The sequence below is a fragment of the Hippocampus comes genome, unplaced genomic scaffold (genome assembly GCF_001891065.2).
Source record: "Hippocampus comes isolate QL1 unplaced genomic scaffold, H_comes_QL1_v1.1 scaffold84, whole genome shotgun sequence".
Lineage (NCBI taxonomy): Eukaryota > Metazoa > Chordata > Actinopteri > Syngnathiformes > Syngnathidae > Hippocampus > Hippocampus comes.
In genome coordinates this window covers 151,424-168,756 of record NW_017805144.1, presented here as the reverse complement: position 1 = coordinate 168,756, position 17,333 = coordinate 151,424, and the positions used below count along the sequence as shown (strand labels likewise).

Here is a 17,333-nt window from a genome sequence, read left to right as displayed (position 1 = left end):
GATGAGAGCATTAAAATGGGGAAAAATAGGACAAAAAATATAAAAGGAAATTCAGAAACGATCAAAAATGCGTGAGTAATCACGATTAATTTTTAGTGAATTTGAGTTAATTATGACAGTTGCATTTTTAATTAGATTCAATATTTTAATCTTTTGACAGCTCTAATATATATATATATATATATTTTTTTTTCAAATTGTCCACCATTAATGTGACCTGCAACTCAATTGGGAGGAGGGGGGGATACTCTGGTGTCCTCCCACATTCCAAGACCATGCATGACAGGTTAATGGAACATAAATTGTACCTAGGTGTGAGTGTGGGTGCGGATTCTTGTTCTTCTATGTGTGCCCTGTGATTGGCTGGCAACCAGTTCAGGGTGTAGCCTGACTGCTGCCCGATGACAGCTGGGATAGGCTCCAGTACGCCCGTGACCCGTATGAAGGTATGCGGATTAGAAAATGGATGGATGGATATTTTATTTCTTTGAAAAGTTTTAAGGAACAAACTGTTTCCATCTTATCTGTTTTAATTGCAGTTTTGGTTTATTGAGTGCAATGTCTTCCACTGAATTGATTGCTAAATATACAATAATGGAGTAAAGGTTTTATTGACAGAATGACACATGACAAGAAATTTAAGTGTCTGTATGTTCGCTTAGCAAAGCCGAATTGATTAAAAGAAAAGAGTACATTAACAAGACACGATTTAATTTTGAGAACATTTCTCAGAGGTCAAAATCCAGATGCAGCAATGTTGTACAAAGAAAAAGAAAATAACAAATAATATTGCTGGGAGAATTTTATATTTCATTCTGTACTGTGTACAGTTTATTTTTAAATGTATTTTTGTGCATGCCAATACTTTATGTTTTTCTACTTTCTTCCTTTCAAAATGTTGCTGCTGTAAACTGCACGTTTCTTTTGACCCCTGGTTTAGAGTATGATGTGGCGCGTGTGCTGTGAGAGTGGTTTTATTTGCAATAGGAATTTTAAAATATTTATCCAGCAATATCTTGGTTTTTTTGCTATGATTTATATTGGTCTGTGAGTACAAACACATTGCCTTTTACAGTCTACGGAATTGCTAAAGAAACGCAATGTGACACTGAATTCAAAAGTCCCTGAAGTTAAAGGTCATAATCTGTTTTTTTTTTTTTTTTTTGCAAGTTGAAGTTTCATTTCAAAGGATTCTAATAAATTTGCTGCTAATCAGAGGTTGAAGTCGCAGCTTTATATTGACAATGTTGACAGAGGTGGCTTTATTTAACAATGCTTTGCTTATTTAAACAGCAGAAGGGCAAACATTACAAGACAACAAAAGGTTGGATCAATAGAAACACGGCACTAGATTTGCTTTTATGCTAATTAGGATGAACCGAAAAACAGTCTGAGCTCTGGATAATGCAAGTTCCAAAATATCCAAGAAGACATAAACACACTGTTGACTTATTCAAAAACAGTTTCATTTGGCAATGATTCAATTGTGACTTAAAAGAATCTTTGCTGAAGTAAACATGTTTGTGTGATCCTGTTTAATGGGATGTCAAAGAATGGTTCTACTCAGAGATTAAGCCCCTCCACCATGCGCGCGAGCGCGCGCGCGCACACACACACACACACACACACACACACACACACACAAATCATCTGTGTTTCAGTTTACCAGACTCATTTTCCCTGTGTAGTCAGTTGTAGTGGCCAGTGAAATAACTCGGCGATAAAACACGCTTGACTGCTAAACACAGTTGCTGTCGAATTTGTACAGATGCAAAGGTATTTTATGCAGGTGTGGCAATCTTTTAAAAAGAGAGAGGAGCATCAGTTTTGTCACACATATTGTTGTATTCGTGTCATTTGAAAATGTTTTTTCAGTGAATAGAATTTTGTTCCATTTTTTCTAGCTGATTTTATTGTGCCGACACTGAAAAACAAGCAATAGTACGTATACTGTAGTTAATTTAAACCTGCCCCAAAAACCTACCCTCACTCCACAATAACACGACGACTAAGTGAGGAATAAATGGGACCAAGATCAGTGAAAAGGCCCTCAGATTAGGCACGGAGAGCTACAACTCATCCAGATGCAGGGATTATTTCAATACATTTAGTGGGGGAGCAATCCTTCATTTGGAGACAGTGCATGCTGTTTTGATGTTACTTGAAACCAGCTTATGTATTTAAAGCAAACAGTGTCATGCGGCTGAGTTGCAAGTTGATTAAAGCATGAGTGGTTTACTTTTTTTTTTTTTCTTTTCCAACAGAAAGAAAGACGATCATGTGTTTGTGCGGTCAACTTCTCAAAATAACTGGACGATTGGATGCAGTTTGGGCAGCAGCTCGATACAGAGGAGTTAAGTAGTGAATGGAAAATTGTTTACTTACATCAAACAATCTTTCGATGTACATTTCCTCATTCACTTTCTCCCGCAACATGTCCTGGGAGTGTCGAACAAAGGTCACATAACCATCAGCCACATCCATTCCTGGCTTCTGAAAAACGATGTAAGAACAGGTAAGGCTAAAGAGAGAGGAAAAAACCCCCACCCAATTTTGGTGCAGGTTGGTATATAACACGACTTATTTCATTAAATTGTTGAGGTTCAATTTAGAAAGAAAAAAAAAAACAATCAGCACAAAGGTAATGAATGGACAACAATGCCAAAGGGCACACGGCAACATCTGGCACAAAGTCTTACCAGCCTATATGGCTCAATACGTTTAGAATGACACCATGTCATAAAAGTTGCATTAGATGGCAGAAGGTAGAATAAACCTCTGTAATCCACCTGTTGCTATTCATACACCAAAAGAAGCTACGGCTTTGTGTTGAGTACACCAACTTTGTGTACCATTCAACAGGCTCAGATTTTACACTGAGTAAAATGAGTTGTGAGTACATTGAGACCAGTTCGAGATTTTTTCTGATGTCAAATTCATGTCTTGGCTCAATTAAGGTTGGGAAACACTACTCTAGTGGTTAGAATTCCTGTCTTGCCTACAGGTGGCCTGTGTTTAACTCCCAGTATGGGTAACTTGTCAGAGATTTTAGACAGTTGATTAAATTCAATTATTACGGTGAAATTAAAATCCCGCCTGAATATTAGGAATTACTGAAAAAAAAAAAGTTCTTCATTCAGTTCTTGTCAAAGAATGTAGATTGAGCTGCCAAAAAAACTCTTGACGGTCTGGCCATGTGAAAACCGAAATGGGACATCTCACAATTCGATTTGGGAGAGCAGATTGTGAGAGCAGCCGCCATTCTGATCTCTAAAATATTCACTGCCGACAATTCAGGAGCGTCAAAAGTCAACACCCATCCAAAAAGCATATTTTGCCTTTTTCAAATCTTTTGGTGTGAAAAGAAAAATGCAACCCAAATGACATTGTTTCAAAACTCCATTCGCACATTTGCAATGATGTTTCGTGTGTAAATGTGTGTCCTTTTTTTTTTTTTTTTAAACAGTGAAATGCTAGATTTGTATATGAACATAATTAGCATGCTGGACTGAGAAGTGCGACCCCTGCCAGGATAAGCAATGCCTCTTCACATTTACTGACAAGGCATTAATTTGAAATTTGTCATGTTGCAATGACCGAAGTGTTGGCAGCTAATACAGCTCAAACACACACACACGACCAAATGTTCTCCACCGTCACTGCCACTCAAAGCAAACGGGGATGTGTTGTAAAACAAGAGCCCACTATGTATTCTACGCACGGCTGTCAGTGTCAGGCCACATGCATTTGATATTGGAAACACAAATACAGTACATATCAACACCATCTGGTATAAGGCCACAAATGAAAGTCATTGTCCAATATTTGCACAGGGACAAGTAACAGACACAACAAACACAAACTCAACGCACCACTGTGGAACAAACTTATCATTTCAAACGCCGTAAATTAATCCCCACGAATCGGACTTTGCTCTATAATTCACAGATTTTGTTTTGTCCAAACTTTTGTCCACTCAAGGCTGCTACTCGAGGTCATACTTTGGACCATATTTTGTGTTTTGTACACTATTCATTGAGAAATGTCAAATTGCTTAAAAAAATTAAACTTCAATATAGACAGGTGCACCTGTGGCTTTAGGTCCACATTGGAAAAAAAAATGCCTCCAATGTTGAGAGTTTGAACTGCCTTAATGTGCTTTGCTTAATCTGTATTTTTGTGAAACCTATTCAAAGACAAAAGGATCAGCCTCAACAAGTGGTGTGTAAAGCAAAGAATAATGACGATTGTCGGGGCGTTGAATCAACCACAACTCTTTCTAAGATAATCATAACAGGCCAGTTGTGATTTCTTCAAGGCCCTGAGAACAGTGGGAGTTACTGGATGTAAACTAAGCAGACTCTGTTAAAAAAAAAAAAAACAAGTATAATTCAGCTTCAGCTGTCACTTGTTTACGCAGTTAAATGTTTGCCTCGTGTGACAAATAAGAACGTCAAACACTGAAATGTGCGTAGTGCATCTGCAGCGCGACTCAAATTGTCTGTCTCCAATTCCAGTGATCCCCCCCTGCAGTGTCTGCTTCCTCCCGGTATTATTTTCTGCAAAGGTGCATTGCGATTGCTTTTATTAAATTTGCTAGGCTAATTCTAATTGCTTCACCTTCTATTGGCTTGCAGTTGGTGCCCCAACAATTAAAGTAAAACTAAAATCACAACATAACGGTGTCTGTAAGGCATGAACTACTATGAACTACCTAGTCCTATTAAGGGTGCAACATGTCATCTGATGCGTTTTTAAAACCTCAAGTCCTATTTTCGTGCCCAGCACAAGGTTCGTGCAAAGCGCAGTCTAACTGTGCACATGGGTTGAGTTTTCTTTCTTTTTTTATTTTCCTAGACCCGCACAGGTAGAGGTTTTTTTGCACCATTGTACGTTATTGTGGGGTGTAACAGATCCATCAAAATTGCGTTACACCACAACTTAGACCGGCTTTTAGCTAGTCTAAAATCTAGTCTACTTTTGGCCACCAAATTGCCAGATGCACCATGGTGCAATAAAATACGCCGGAGCCCCTTCTGAGGCATAGCGCAGTCTACCAAAGTTGTGTTCAGGGTGTCCCCCGCCTACTGCCCGAAGACAGCTGGGATAGGCTCCAGCACCCCCCACGACCCTAGTGAGGATAAAGCGGTTCGAAAAATGGATGGATGGAAGTTTCAAGCCGTCAATATATTTACTCATAATCACGTTTCATTTGACCAATTAAATTATCGAATACGGCACAGTGTACCAATGACAATGTCCAAGTCCACCCTCATGCTTAACATTCATCAGATATTTGTAGTTGGATTGCACACACGTGAGGGAGGAGCAGGCTGCCTGAGAGAGAGATTCTGCGTGTGTGGATCAGTGTACCCGGCTGGCTGTGTAAGGAGCAATTGAGAGCAAAAATAAGCATCTTGAATCGAGTTTAATGAGGACAGGGAATGAGTGCCATAAATACAGCAATTTCTGCAGTGTGACCTCGGTCTAAACTCCTTGGCAAATTTGCCTCGTGTAACAGCATGAGAGACTTAGAAAGTTTCTTTGACGCTACTGTGTAACTAGCTGAGTTCGGCATTGTTTGGGGGGGAAAAGAAAAACAAAATGGTATTTTTAAGATGTTTATGGTAAATAAAAGTTTTGAACAACAGAATTATCTGTGTGACCTCTTTCTTTACAAATATCTCATCTCATAACGTGGAGACCCGAGGTCAATATCTGTACAAATGTGTTTTATGGATACATTTACCTGTTGCGGCTTTGAACCGGGTGTGTTTCGTAGTCCAAAAACTACAGTCACTCTACATCAATATGACAGTTGAAATGCTTAAAATGTTGCTTTACGCATATATTTAACATTAACAAACGCTTTTGAATGCAAAAGCTTGACTTTGGAATTGATTATTATATCCAATGTCAAAACCTGTTTTGAAATGTGAGAAAAATTACAAGCTGTGGACACTTATTTCCCCCCCCCCCCTTCTCAATAAAATACCAGTACGTAACAAAGACAAAAAAAGGACAATTCATGTTTATTTCAATTTCAATGTTTGTTCCAAAGTGTAAATCAAGACAAAAAGACGTACACAGAACTGTAACTTTTACTTACAGGTACGTCCACGTATTTTGAGGCAGCTTTTACCTTGTCATAAAGGAGAGAGATGATAAATGGATGATAAAACAGTCAGCATTTTCGCTATATCACTTTTCACATAAAAAAATGCGTAATAAATGAAACTGTATAACTTGTAGTCGAATGCCTTTTGTCGATGTGCTAACAAAATTTAAATGTGGTTGTTCAATAGCCTGACTTTAACCCAGCCGCTGGGGGGCAGTGCCCTCCCCTGGGGGTGCACTGTTCCCCAGTGCCGGTCCCAAGCCCGGAGAAATGGGGAGGGTTGCGTCAGGAATGGCATCCGGCGTAAAACTTTTGCCAAGACGACCATGCGAGTTGGTAGGACGGTTTACAGGGGCGGATGGAAATTACTGACTCGCTGTGGCGACCCCTGAATAGGGACGTGCCGAAAGGAGAAGAAGAAGAAGAAGTTCAATAGCCTGACTTTAACCACCATGCTTTTTTTTTTTTTTTTTTTTACAATAGCTGTTAGCTGAAGGAAGAAGAATTTCTTTTATGTTCATATGAAATAATTTCTTTGTTAAATTACAATTAAATGACAAAAATGCTAAATATACTGTATGCCATGTTCTAAAATGTCACCTGGAGTAAAAAAAAAAAGGTTGAACTCGACCATTTATAAAAATCATTGTGTCGACATCTCCATGCAAGAAATTACAGTATTTTATTTAGATTAAGGGTAAGCGATCATAATATTAAATGCAATCTGCGGCTGGTTATCAATTAATTGAAAGTGAGATATCCAAAAATATTCATCATGGTTCCTTACAGTGGAAAATTCTGCACAGATGGGTACATCAATTGCAGGAAATGGCACATTTGACAAGATTGGTCCATAGAACACTGCCCTTCCTTTTACCTGACACTTTTTCTTCTGTAAGCAACTCTGTAGGTAATTTGAAAGTGTGATTCCACTTACAGTGAGGTATCGTGCCTCTCGAGGATTGATAGATTCGCAGTTTCCGGAGGATGTGTCATACTAATAATCACTTTACAGTCACAAAATTTGCAAAGGAGGAACCTGCGTATCAAACCTGATTCTAAGGTTTAAATAGCAACTTGGCTGTTCTTACATTTGAATGTGACAGGTTATATCAAAACAAGTTTGACAATTACATGAGAAGAATGTAGAATGTTCTTTCCCCCCCAAATTTTTCCATTAAAACCAACTTACTGTGAAGGAAAGGAAAGAGGAAAAGAGCGTTCCTTCATCATATCTCGAGAGTTTTGCCAAGACACTTTCGAGGATAACCACAAACTGAAACAGAGAAGAATTAAACAGGATCGCATCAGGAACAGTCAAACTCCATCTTGATTTACATTATGAATCTTTGTACAGTAATGTTACTCATTACATATAAGAGGGAAGTCAAACATTGTTTCTTAGCTTCCAAAAATAAAATAAAATGTATGTTAAAAAAGCTACATGTGTTGTTGTTATTGTGGGAGCTAATTTATTTATTATTTTAGTGATCTATTCCTGTATCAATATTTCAATTTAAATCCATACGAGAATGCATTATTTCTTCATACATTTTTGTTGTTGTCATGCTTTCATCATATTTCTACAATTGATGCCTTTATCACCTATACATGGACTCCCCCCACCCCCCCACTTCTTTTTAAATTTTTTCGAGGGCATGTGCAGCAAAAAATGGGCTACGCTAACTCTGACAGGATGTTCAACTGGGTGTGTGGCTTCAAAGATTTGGGAAAGGCTAACCCACAATGTTTGTGAGCAAAGTTGTTGATGGCGCCCATCACTCAGTGAGGAACACGTCAAAAGTTAATTCAAAATGTTAGGAGTGAAAGTCCACATTTAAAGGTGTATACATGTTGAATATAATCTGTAAATTTGAAGTGAAAATGTATATTATGGTAAAAGACAAGCTATTACAATTGTATAAAGTTAGTACAGATAAAGCAATTGGGCACTTTACCTTTGCTACCAGCAGGGTTGTCATCTCCTTCACCGTTTCCTCGATGAGATTGTCAATTTGGGATAGGTATTGTCTCTACACGAAAAAAAAAAAAAAAAAGAGAACGGGAGAGAAAACAGGTTCAAAAGTCATACTTGTACTGTTTTGATGGTTGTGATGTCACTGGTTTATACATTTTCAACACACAAGGGAAATGGAGATCTCAACCATCCATTTGTTATCTTCACAGTATGATTACATACCTTACCTTTAATTACCCAGTTATATTTCAAGGAATCACATCATTATTAGTTCAACTAAAACCATTCACGAGGCAATTTGCTGATTTCTGTTTCGCCCTCCAAGTCTGCTGTTTGCAAAACATCACTGCAGTTGTCAAACAGTTGACATGATACTTTTGGTTGTTCCGAAATGGGATTGTTGATTGTAATTATTGTTAATAAATGACTGTAATTACATCTTACACTGTATTTTCGTATGTCACTAACTATTTGGCTGGCAAAGGAGCTTTTCATTCCGCCAAAGAACTGCTGTCATGGAAACTCAAAGGCGGTGTTACCATAATGAATCCCTTTGTTTGCACTTATGGCACCAGCAGAAAAGCTAAGGACCGCGCAATAATGAATTCATTGTCAGGAATGGGAATCAGTCTCAAGATTCTGCGAAACATGAGATGTCTCACTTCTACCCCATGTATATTCAATAATATCTACACATATGCTAATGAAATCCAAACAATTAAAAAGGAGGAAGACAGACAGGGAAAACTGACGACTAATTATACAATTGGGAAAAGGAAGGTGTGATTACATTTTAATCTGTGGCCACACTTACCCATTCTCGAACAAACTTTGACAAGACAAAGAGGAGGGGGGGAAAAGCAACTGAGAAGCGGAGAGCTGGAGGTGGCGCTGCACATGTAAAATTATTTTAACCGTGTAGAACAACTGAGGAAAACAAAAAACAAAACAAAACAAAAAAACTGCAAATGTGACAGAGAAATATCAGAATTAAACTATGAAAATACATGTTTCTTACCCGACAGATGTGTCATGACGGATTCATTAATTTAAATGCACTTAATACCATTCCAATAAAAATGTAAAATTCTTCCACACTTGAAAAACGTCAGCTTTATAGTTGCAAGCATGTGTCACAAGCTGCTCTCATGTTATTTCCGGCTCCAACCTACCTCTTGATCCAGGTCCATCGCACACAGCTTGGCAGACTGGGCCTTGGCATCCACCATTACATTAAACATGGTGCAGATTGACTGCGGCACTCGGAAGTCTGTAGCCCGGCTGCTCCTCTGAAGCTTGGCCTCGAACGCTGCGCGTGTTCTTTGGAAAAGACAAGACACATTCAAGGGCCTCAATAGGAATTTTACATAACGCAAACTAATATCTCTAGTTCATTTTTGGATGATACGATTATGTTTACAAACAATGCTTGATTGAAACTAATACTTAGGAGACTTTGCTCACTATTTTTTGCAAAACTGATCTTATTTTTCACTGACCGCCAAAGCTTCACTTGAGGAAACTCGCTCAGAAATGTACACTTATGCTTTGGACCGACTATAACATCTAAATCCTTCGCATATAAGAGGTAAGTCCCATTTGAGCATTTTCGTGCATCCCATACACTATCTTCGCATATATTGGTGCTTTCTTTAAAGGTCAACTGTGAAGTAATTTTAGAAAATTCCAAATGAAATATTTTAATGTCACAAGTAAAGTAATTCAACAAAACACAGTCAATAAAGCATGAAAACAAAGTGTCTAAAGGCAGTCAAAATGCGATTCGGAAAGCGATGTTTCAAATTTATCTGAGGTGATCCAGGTGTTTGAAGAGTTGGAGGAAGAGGAGGTTTTCAACAAGATGTATGTTGGACTACACATAAGTATGAGCCCTATGCTCAGGATACGGAAAATGTGCTTGAACGGCCCGAAGTGGAGTGGAGACGACCCAATTAGATGTCAAGTGGGCTGGACCATTAAAATTATACCATACTCTGCTTTCAATAACCAAAATATCATGTTGTTCCTTTGTTTTGGTATAAAGAAGCATAAGAATATTTGGAAAATGTTGAAATTTAATGGACATATCTTTTACAAAACATTTGACAAAATGACTTTACTCTCTGTTTCAATTGGCTGTCTAAGTCTGCAGATAGGTCTGAAATCCTGTCTGCTCGAGTATTCCTCGTCAGGCTAATATTGGCAAAAGCTTGTCGCGTCTCGGCACATACAAGTGCAGCCGTCGGAATACGGCTTTGATGCTAATGCTATTTTGCGAGCAATTTGGAGCTGGCTTTTACTGCTGTGTTGGGTCTGTGTGACAGGGAAGTCAATCCATGAATTGCAGCATATTAAAAATATTAATTCCGTGCCTTTTATGCATTTTTTCACTTTTAAATTATCCCGGGGGACTGATCAAACCTCCTTGGGGGCCGGTTCCGGCCCACGGAACATATGTTTGACACCTCTGGTATATAGGCTGCGGTTTTATATATATATATATATATATATATATATATAAAATTCGATGCTGTGCCGTGCTGTAAATTGCGCACAATGGGATTACCTACTTGGTCCATGTATTCCCGCTAGCACTGAGAGTACACGTCATAGTTGGTCGGTGTCCTACATTGTCATTGCTAAGGTAGTTTTGCTGTGTTGTCGGCCACCCTGCACATTATATCGGCAGCATTGTTCGTTGGAAACCATTACAGAGGAATCCATCCATGCACTCATATCGGTTGAATTTTTTTGTACAGGATTACATCCATGTGGATGTCTAATACTTTTAATCGAACGTTTTCATAAACGATAGCCAGTTATTTGTTGATTATCACGCCCATATTTTTTGCAGATCCGGTTGAGAAAACAGCTCTTCTAAGTGCTTGTAACAAAGTATGCTCATTGACACCAGCGTGAAATTAATTCGCTTTGCGAGAATGAAACTGTATCGTTCCAATTTTCTGGTCCTATTCTTTTCTTTTGGCTACTCAACTGTTTGCTTGAATGTGAAAAGTGCATCGCCACTAAGCGCCGAGGTATTTCGCTGAGTAACTCGATAACGATGACAAAGAGCAGTTAACGGGACAATCACCAATGCAGTACAATGGCTGACTGGTGACTCGGCGTTCTGTAAATGATGTCACTCGCCAGAGATTGCCAAGAAAAAGCATTTTCGTTGTTCAGCCCGTTGCTATGGGTCTAACTATGAACCTGGATTGGAACAAAAGTATGCTTGAATTGGTTCTAGCCCTAAATATTACTCAAAAGATGGTTGGCCAAGGTTACTTCACTCTTGACTTTAAAAGGTACAGTGTGTTGAATTTAGTGCCATCTAGTGGTGAAAAGACTGCAATGACCGAAACTCAAAGCGCATACATTTGAAGCACGTGTACTACGGTGCCTCAGAAATATCACAATTTGCAAGCCTACCACCAATATTCTTTAGAAGAGGTGCAAGCAAAAATCACCCCCAAAATTTTCTCGTATTCCCCAAGTGCCGAAAATAAGTACATTTGTTACACATGCAGTAGTAATAATAATGTTGAGGAACTACGTTCGCTATGTTTGTCCCCACTGAGTATCCAGAGCAGAAAGATGGCTGCGAAACATGGCAGCCTCCTGTAAAGGAGCCGCGCCCAGTGTACTGTAATTACGGATGACTTCACCAACAATTACATTAAAACATTGCCATTTATGTGATAGAACATTTTTTTACATATTGAAATTATTGAAATTCATAGTGGGTTTATGAAATAATGAACATTGAAAAAATTGCCGTATTATATTATGCATGCTTAACTGTCAAGGATATAGAGATGTTGTACGATGTTTTTAAAAGTATTGGCAGTGTTATATAATAGTTTGAGGTACAGTCACATTTCAAACTGTTAATATAGGCAATTCTAAACATTTATGGGGAGTGTCACTGACTCATGGTATCTCTCTATAAGCAGTTGGGCTAATTCCTGACTGGAATATGAATAAAATGTCCCAGTAACATTTTTCCAGATTTATCTGCTTGCATTCTGGTTACGGTATATTTCCTTTGTACCTTTTTATACAGGATTCAATCATATCACTTGACATGAGTTTCAGTCTTGTTTCGAGGTGTTTGCCAAACTCTTCCTCTGGCCAGTGCAGATCTCGGATGAAGGTCTGAAGAGCATCCAACTTCCAAAAGAGATCCTCTGATGTCCCTGAGCCATTGCTTTAAAAGCAAGAGGTAAAAAGTTTTTCATTTAGGGTTCTGCAATATTGATTATCTCAAACACGAGACGTCTATTTCCAGAGCAAATTCAGAGCACACACATATTCTCCAAAATCAATTTCTAAACACCAACTAGCCAATAAATACTGTATTTTCCGCACTATAAAGGGGCACCTAAAAGCATTTAATTTTCTCTAAAGCTGACTGTGTGACTTATAATCGCCTTCTATATGGATCAATATTCTGATTTCTTGGTATTTTAAAAGTTCTGGAAAGCACTTTGTTACAGCTGCAGCGGTTGTGAAAGTGCGATATAAATGAAGCTTTATTGTATTGTATTCTTTTGAGTATAGCTCCATCTCGTGGATGCATAACGCAACCGCAGCCACTATTGTAGCTTCTATTCTATGCGCCTTATAATGCGGTGCACCCTATATATGAAAACAGTTTGAAAATAGGCCATTCAATAAAGGTGTGCCTTGTACTCCGAAGCGTCTCATAGTGCGGAAAATACGGTAAATCAATCAATCAAAAACACACAGAAATTAACTCGCCTGAGCGTTTACTATGTCTGAGGAAAGTAAAGTCATATGCAAACATGCATTTAAGACATATGGGAGTGCTGAATTTGTCATCAGGAAAGAGGAACAAGTCTGGGCAAAATGCAAACAAGCTGTAGAGGAAGAAATAAACGGCAATACTTACCAGGGTCACACTCACACATTGAGATCACAATTCAAATGAAACAACAAAAATGTTGTCCTCATTTTAACTGACCCAAACACACAATGGCACACAATAACAACAGAGGGTAAAAAACACCGGGAAGGTCAAATATTCCACTGAGATCAGCCCGCAAAATGCTCAACGCCATGACAAGGCATAAATGTGGCTTTAAGGAGTGCATAAGTCTCTCCATCGGCAACAATTATTTGCAGTAATACTGCAAATTGTTGATTATTAAAATAGAAATCCCGCATTGGCAAAATATTGGACGCAGTTTTATTTATTTATTTATTTATTTAGAATTAGATTTTTCTCTCTCATTTAAATGCTGAATTGCAACTCATCTTTCTTTTTTTTTCTTCTTTTTTAACAAACGAATGTGAACTTTAGAGCCTTTTTGTAATTTATTGTTGAGTGCAAATTATAATTAACCAAATTACATTGTTTAGACCAAGATGAATGAATTTAGACCATTTTCTTTAATGTGCAGCACAACATGTAGAATTAAACTGGAAGAAAAAACTCGAATGTTTTTGAGCAAACAAAAAAAACTACTTACAACCTGAAAAAATAAACATTCAAACCCGTAAACTAATGTGATTCCACCACACAGTGTTTTGGGGTAAGATTCTATGGCACGTTTTGATGTGGCAACATTTCTCCATTCTTCTTTCAAAAAGTGCTCTAAATTGGTTTGCGAGACAGAGGGAACATCAGGTTCTTGGTCAGTCCCTGACGAAGACCCTTCTACTCCATTACTGTGGAGAGACAGGCGGCTCGCTGAAGGAAGAGTTCTGGTACCATTTACAGATGGAGGTGACTGTGCTCCTTCAAAGTGACAGAGGTTTTTCCGCAATGGTTTAAATGGTGCTGATCAGTAACTCAAAAAGGGAATGAAATTGAATGTATAGGGCAAAGCCGAACATTCTGGAAGCACCTTTAATATGCCTGAAGGCCTTTTTGTTGGCCTCTTTGCAACCTACCCTTTTTTGGGGTGGGGAGGCATGCCCATCGCCACTTGACGGTGACTGCCATCACTGTTTCATGGTGATAGAGTTCATAATAAATAAATAAATAATCCAAACAATTCGTCAAAAGCCAACTAGGACAGTTAAACTTTTTGTTTTGACTTCATCAGAGTCATTTTATATGATGGCAACAAGTACTGCCAACTATTTAACATGAGCTTGAATGTCATTGGCCAATTCTGTACAAAACCGGAGCCTCACTTAAAGACTGGGGACATGTCACCACATTATTGGTTTTCATATTCCTATGCTGTACTCCATCCCATAAAATATTTCAGCCTGTTTTTTGTGTTCACATTAAATGTGAAAACAGTTCTGAAATGATTCACGTCAGTCTCACTTTTGTACATGGCATTTTAACAGGTGTTGTCGACTTTTTATAGCCACTGTACATGAGTTGCCTAGTTTGTGAATGTAACAATTATTCTAATAAAAAAAGAGAACATAAGAAGGGGAACTCCTTTTAATTCCTTTGAAAAAATACATTTTTAATTTCCTGCATCTACTTGAACACGATGGTCATGATATCACATAAACGTTCAACACAAATACTGCATTTCAAATAAAGAGAAAATGGATGCTCTGAGACACACAGGACCAATCTGTTGCCTTGTGTCATTTCGATGCCACATTTATGCCAAAGACACGTGCCGTGCATGTCTGTGCTGAAGTGAGGCAAGTAGTACACACTCGGAGTCATCATTTGAAGTCATCCAGTTGGGTGGAGAAAAGCTGGGCATTTGTGCAAGGTTAACACTTGGCACCGATATATTTGGTACTTTGGGCATTTGAAGATTGACATTTGGCAGAGTGCTAGCTATACTCCTGCAAAGAAAAACACAATACACCAAAAAAACAAACAAAGAAGACAAATACTGACGTACTGCAAATGCTACACACTCATGGAAGGTACACATCATGGAGTTTGCGCAGTTAAAGTTAAAGATCACCCTATTTAGGTGTGTTTTAAAAATTAAATATCCAGTCATAGTACATTCAACTCCAAGCAAATAATGTTTCACCGGTAGAATTGTATGTGTATGAAGTTGAGGGAGGAGTCCCATCAATTCGGCAATACAGTGAAACTCCTCTACAACGAAACCTACATGTGTAAAATACCCCCTAATGTGAAAAAATCTTCATGCATTAACACCATTCCCACTCTCCTGCCCCCCATACAACGAAAAAAAACCCCGTTGCATTATACGAAATCTTTTTCTCTGCTCTTGCCTCGCAAAGAGATTCACTACAACGAAGTCTAATCCAACAGCGACCGCAACTGCTTCGTTCGGAAACGGCAACAGCAACCACCACACTGGTTTACACAGCTCCGAGTTTCCTGAACCCAACATACTCATAGCTCCCCTGCCATTGGCTTACCGAGCATCATCCTGGCCTCCGATTGGCCAAGAGGGACCTCAACTATCTATGTGTGTATATACAGGCGCTCCCCACTTTACGAACTCTCGTGTTGCGAACAACGGTACATACGAACATTTTTGCGGGTACGGGTATGTCGAAAAATGTTCTCGGACAGAGATGCTGTCAGTTAGATTTTGTATTGCGCGCCTTTTTCCGAGTACTGTAGTACTTCTTTCCACCGCTAATACCGACGTGAGGCGCTGTGAGAGGAGGAGGAGGAGGAGGAAACGCCTGCCCCCATGAAGAAGTTCGAGACGGAACTCTCTCCCCCTCCATCATCTCCTGAAGCCTTCGAGTACATCTTCCAAAAGTAAGTTAAACTTCATTTTATTATACTTATATAAACCTTAAACATACTTATATAAGCGTTAAACATGCATCCCATACAAAATATAGCACTGAAGCAACTTACGTACGAATTCAGCCAACGAACGATCCTTCGGAACGTATCTCGTTCGTTAGCTGGGGAGCGTCTGTACTGTAGCTAGATCCGTGGAAGATAGAGTGCAATGCATCCGATTAGCTGCTCAGAGTAAATTGCTTGTGGCTCGACGGACAGTCAAATAAACGAACGTTTCCTGGAATGCTTTACTTGTTATCATGCTAAAAACCTTACGCTAACTGGAACACTAATTAGAGAGAAGGTGAGTTCCATCGCGCTAACTATGGCCATCGAGGACTACGAAGCGTCCTGTGGCTGGCTTTAAAAGTTCATTGCATGACATCAGCTGAGCAACGCTGTCTTGGGTAGCGATCGAGGTGTGGTTGAGTTAGACCAGGGGTGTCAAACTCATTTCACATGGTGGGCCACATACGGCCTGGGTAGATGTCAAGTGGGCCGGACCATTAAAATGATACCATACTTTGCTATAAATAACCAAAACAATATGTCTTTCCTTTGTTTTGGTATAAAGAAGCACAAGAACATTAGGAAAATGTTGAAATTAAATGAACATATCTTTTACAAAACATTTCATGAAGCACCTTACATTTCCTTTGACGAATGTGCAATTTACTTTTATCATTCACATATATGCATTGCAACTGATCCCACTGATTGTACAAACTTTAACAAGTAATTGGTTTTGAAAAATATAGTAATGCACTTTAAGATTAAACGAGATTTATAAAGAAAGGAAGTTTTAAACCATTTACACGTGCATATAAAATCTAAATGTAATCCCTGCCTACACCTTACAAACTAAGGAGCGTGCTATTAAATGTGTAAATGTGAGAGTGCTATTGATAGCGTCTGCTGTCATGGGTCTGTCTCAGTGATGGACTGAGGCTGCTGTTGTCTTCTTCTCTGATCAAAACAGTGTCCCCTAGCGGATACTCAATGAATTGCACCTTATTAAAAATATTTATTCTGTGTCTTTTATGCATTTTCTTCACTTTTAAATTATCCTGTGGGCCTGATGGAACGGCCCGCGGACCGTATGTTTGACACCACTGCTTTACATAATCATCTCGCGGGCCGGATTAAAGTCCTTTGGGGGCCGGATCCGGCCCGCGGGCCGTACGTTTGACACCTCTGAGTTAGACAGTGAGATGGTGGAAAGAAAAGCCACCGGGTCCAGGAAGTATTTGTTATTGTTAGATTCAGACGCAGCATGAACGTTGCATTGCTAAAATGGCTACAAGACGGACCTTTGGATGTCAAGCAGCTAAGACAAGAAGCGCTGTAACGCTGGAATAGAGGGTAAAAGTGATCAAAATGAAAGACGGAGGAAGCAAAATAGAATACATTATACAAGAAATTGATGTAAGTGAAAGCAAATACTGATCGTACATTTCGCAATTTCTTTCCCTTTTTTTTCTTTCTACACTGACTATATGAAGTGTCAAATA

At 38.9% G+C, this 17,333-nt stretch overlaps 1 protein-coding gene across 24 annotated transcripts in view; it reads right to left on the bottom strand.

Moving 5' to 3' along the window:
- cadpsa (Ca2+-dependent activator protein for secretion a) overlaps positions 1-17,333 on the bottom strand; it is a 174,684-nt gene that overhangs the window by 52,970 nt on the left and 104,381 nt on the right. For 10 of the 24 annotated variants that reach the window (XM_019867660.1, XM_019867668.1, XM_019867661.1 and 7 more), the window contains 8 exons: positions 14,751-14,885; positions 12,151-12,306; positions 9,269-9,416; positions 8,911-8,925; positions 8,077-8,151; positions 7,311-7,394; positions 6,110-6,142; positions 2,386-2,493 (listed from right to left, as the gene is read on the bottom strand). In XM_019867660.1, the coding sequence (XP_019723219.1) occupies positions 2,386-2,493; positions 6,110-6,142; positions 7,311-7,394; positions 8,077-8,151; positions 8,911-8,925; positions 9,269-9,416; positions 12,151-12,306; positions 14,751-14,885 (754 nt within the window). The remainder of the gene's footprint in view (positions 1-2,385; positions 2,494-6,109; positions 6,143-7,310; positions 7,395-8,076; positions 8,152-8,910; positions 8,926-9,268; positions 9,417-12,150; positions 12,307-14,750; positions 14,886-17,333) is intronic. The other 14 variants (XM_019867670.1, XM_019867675.1, XM_019867680.1 and 11 more) reach the window with 5 other exon arrangements.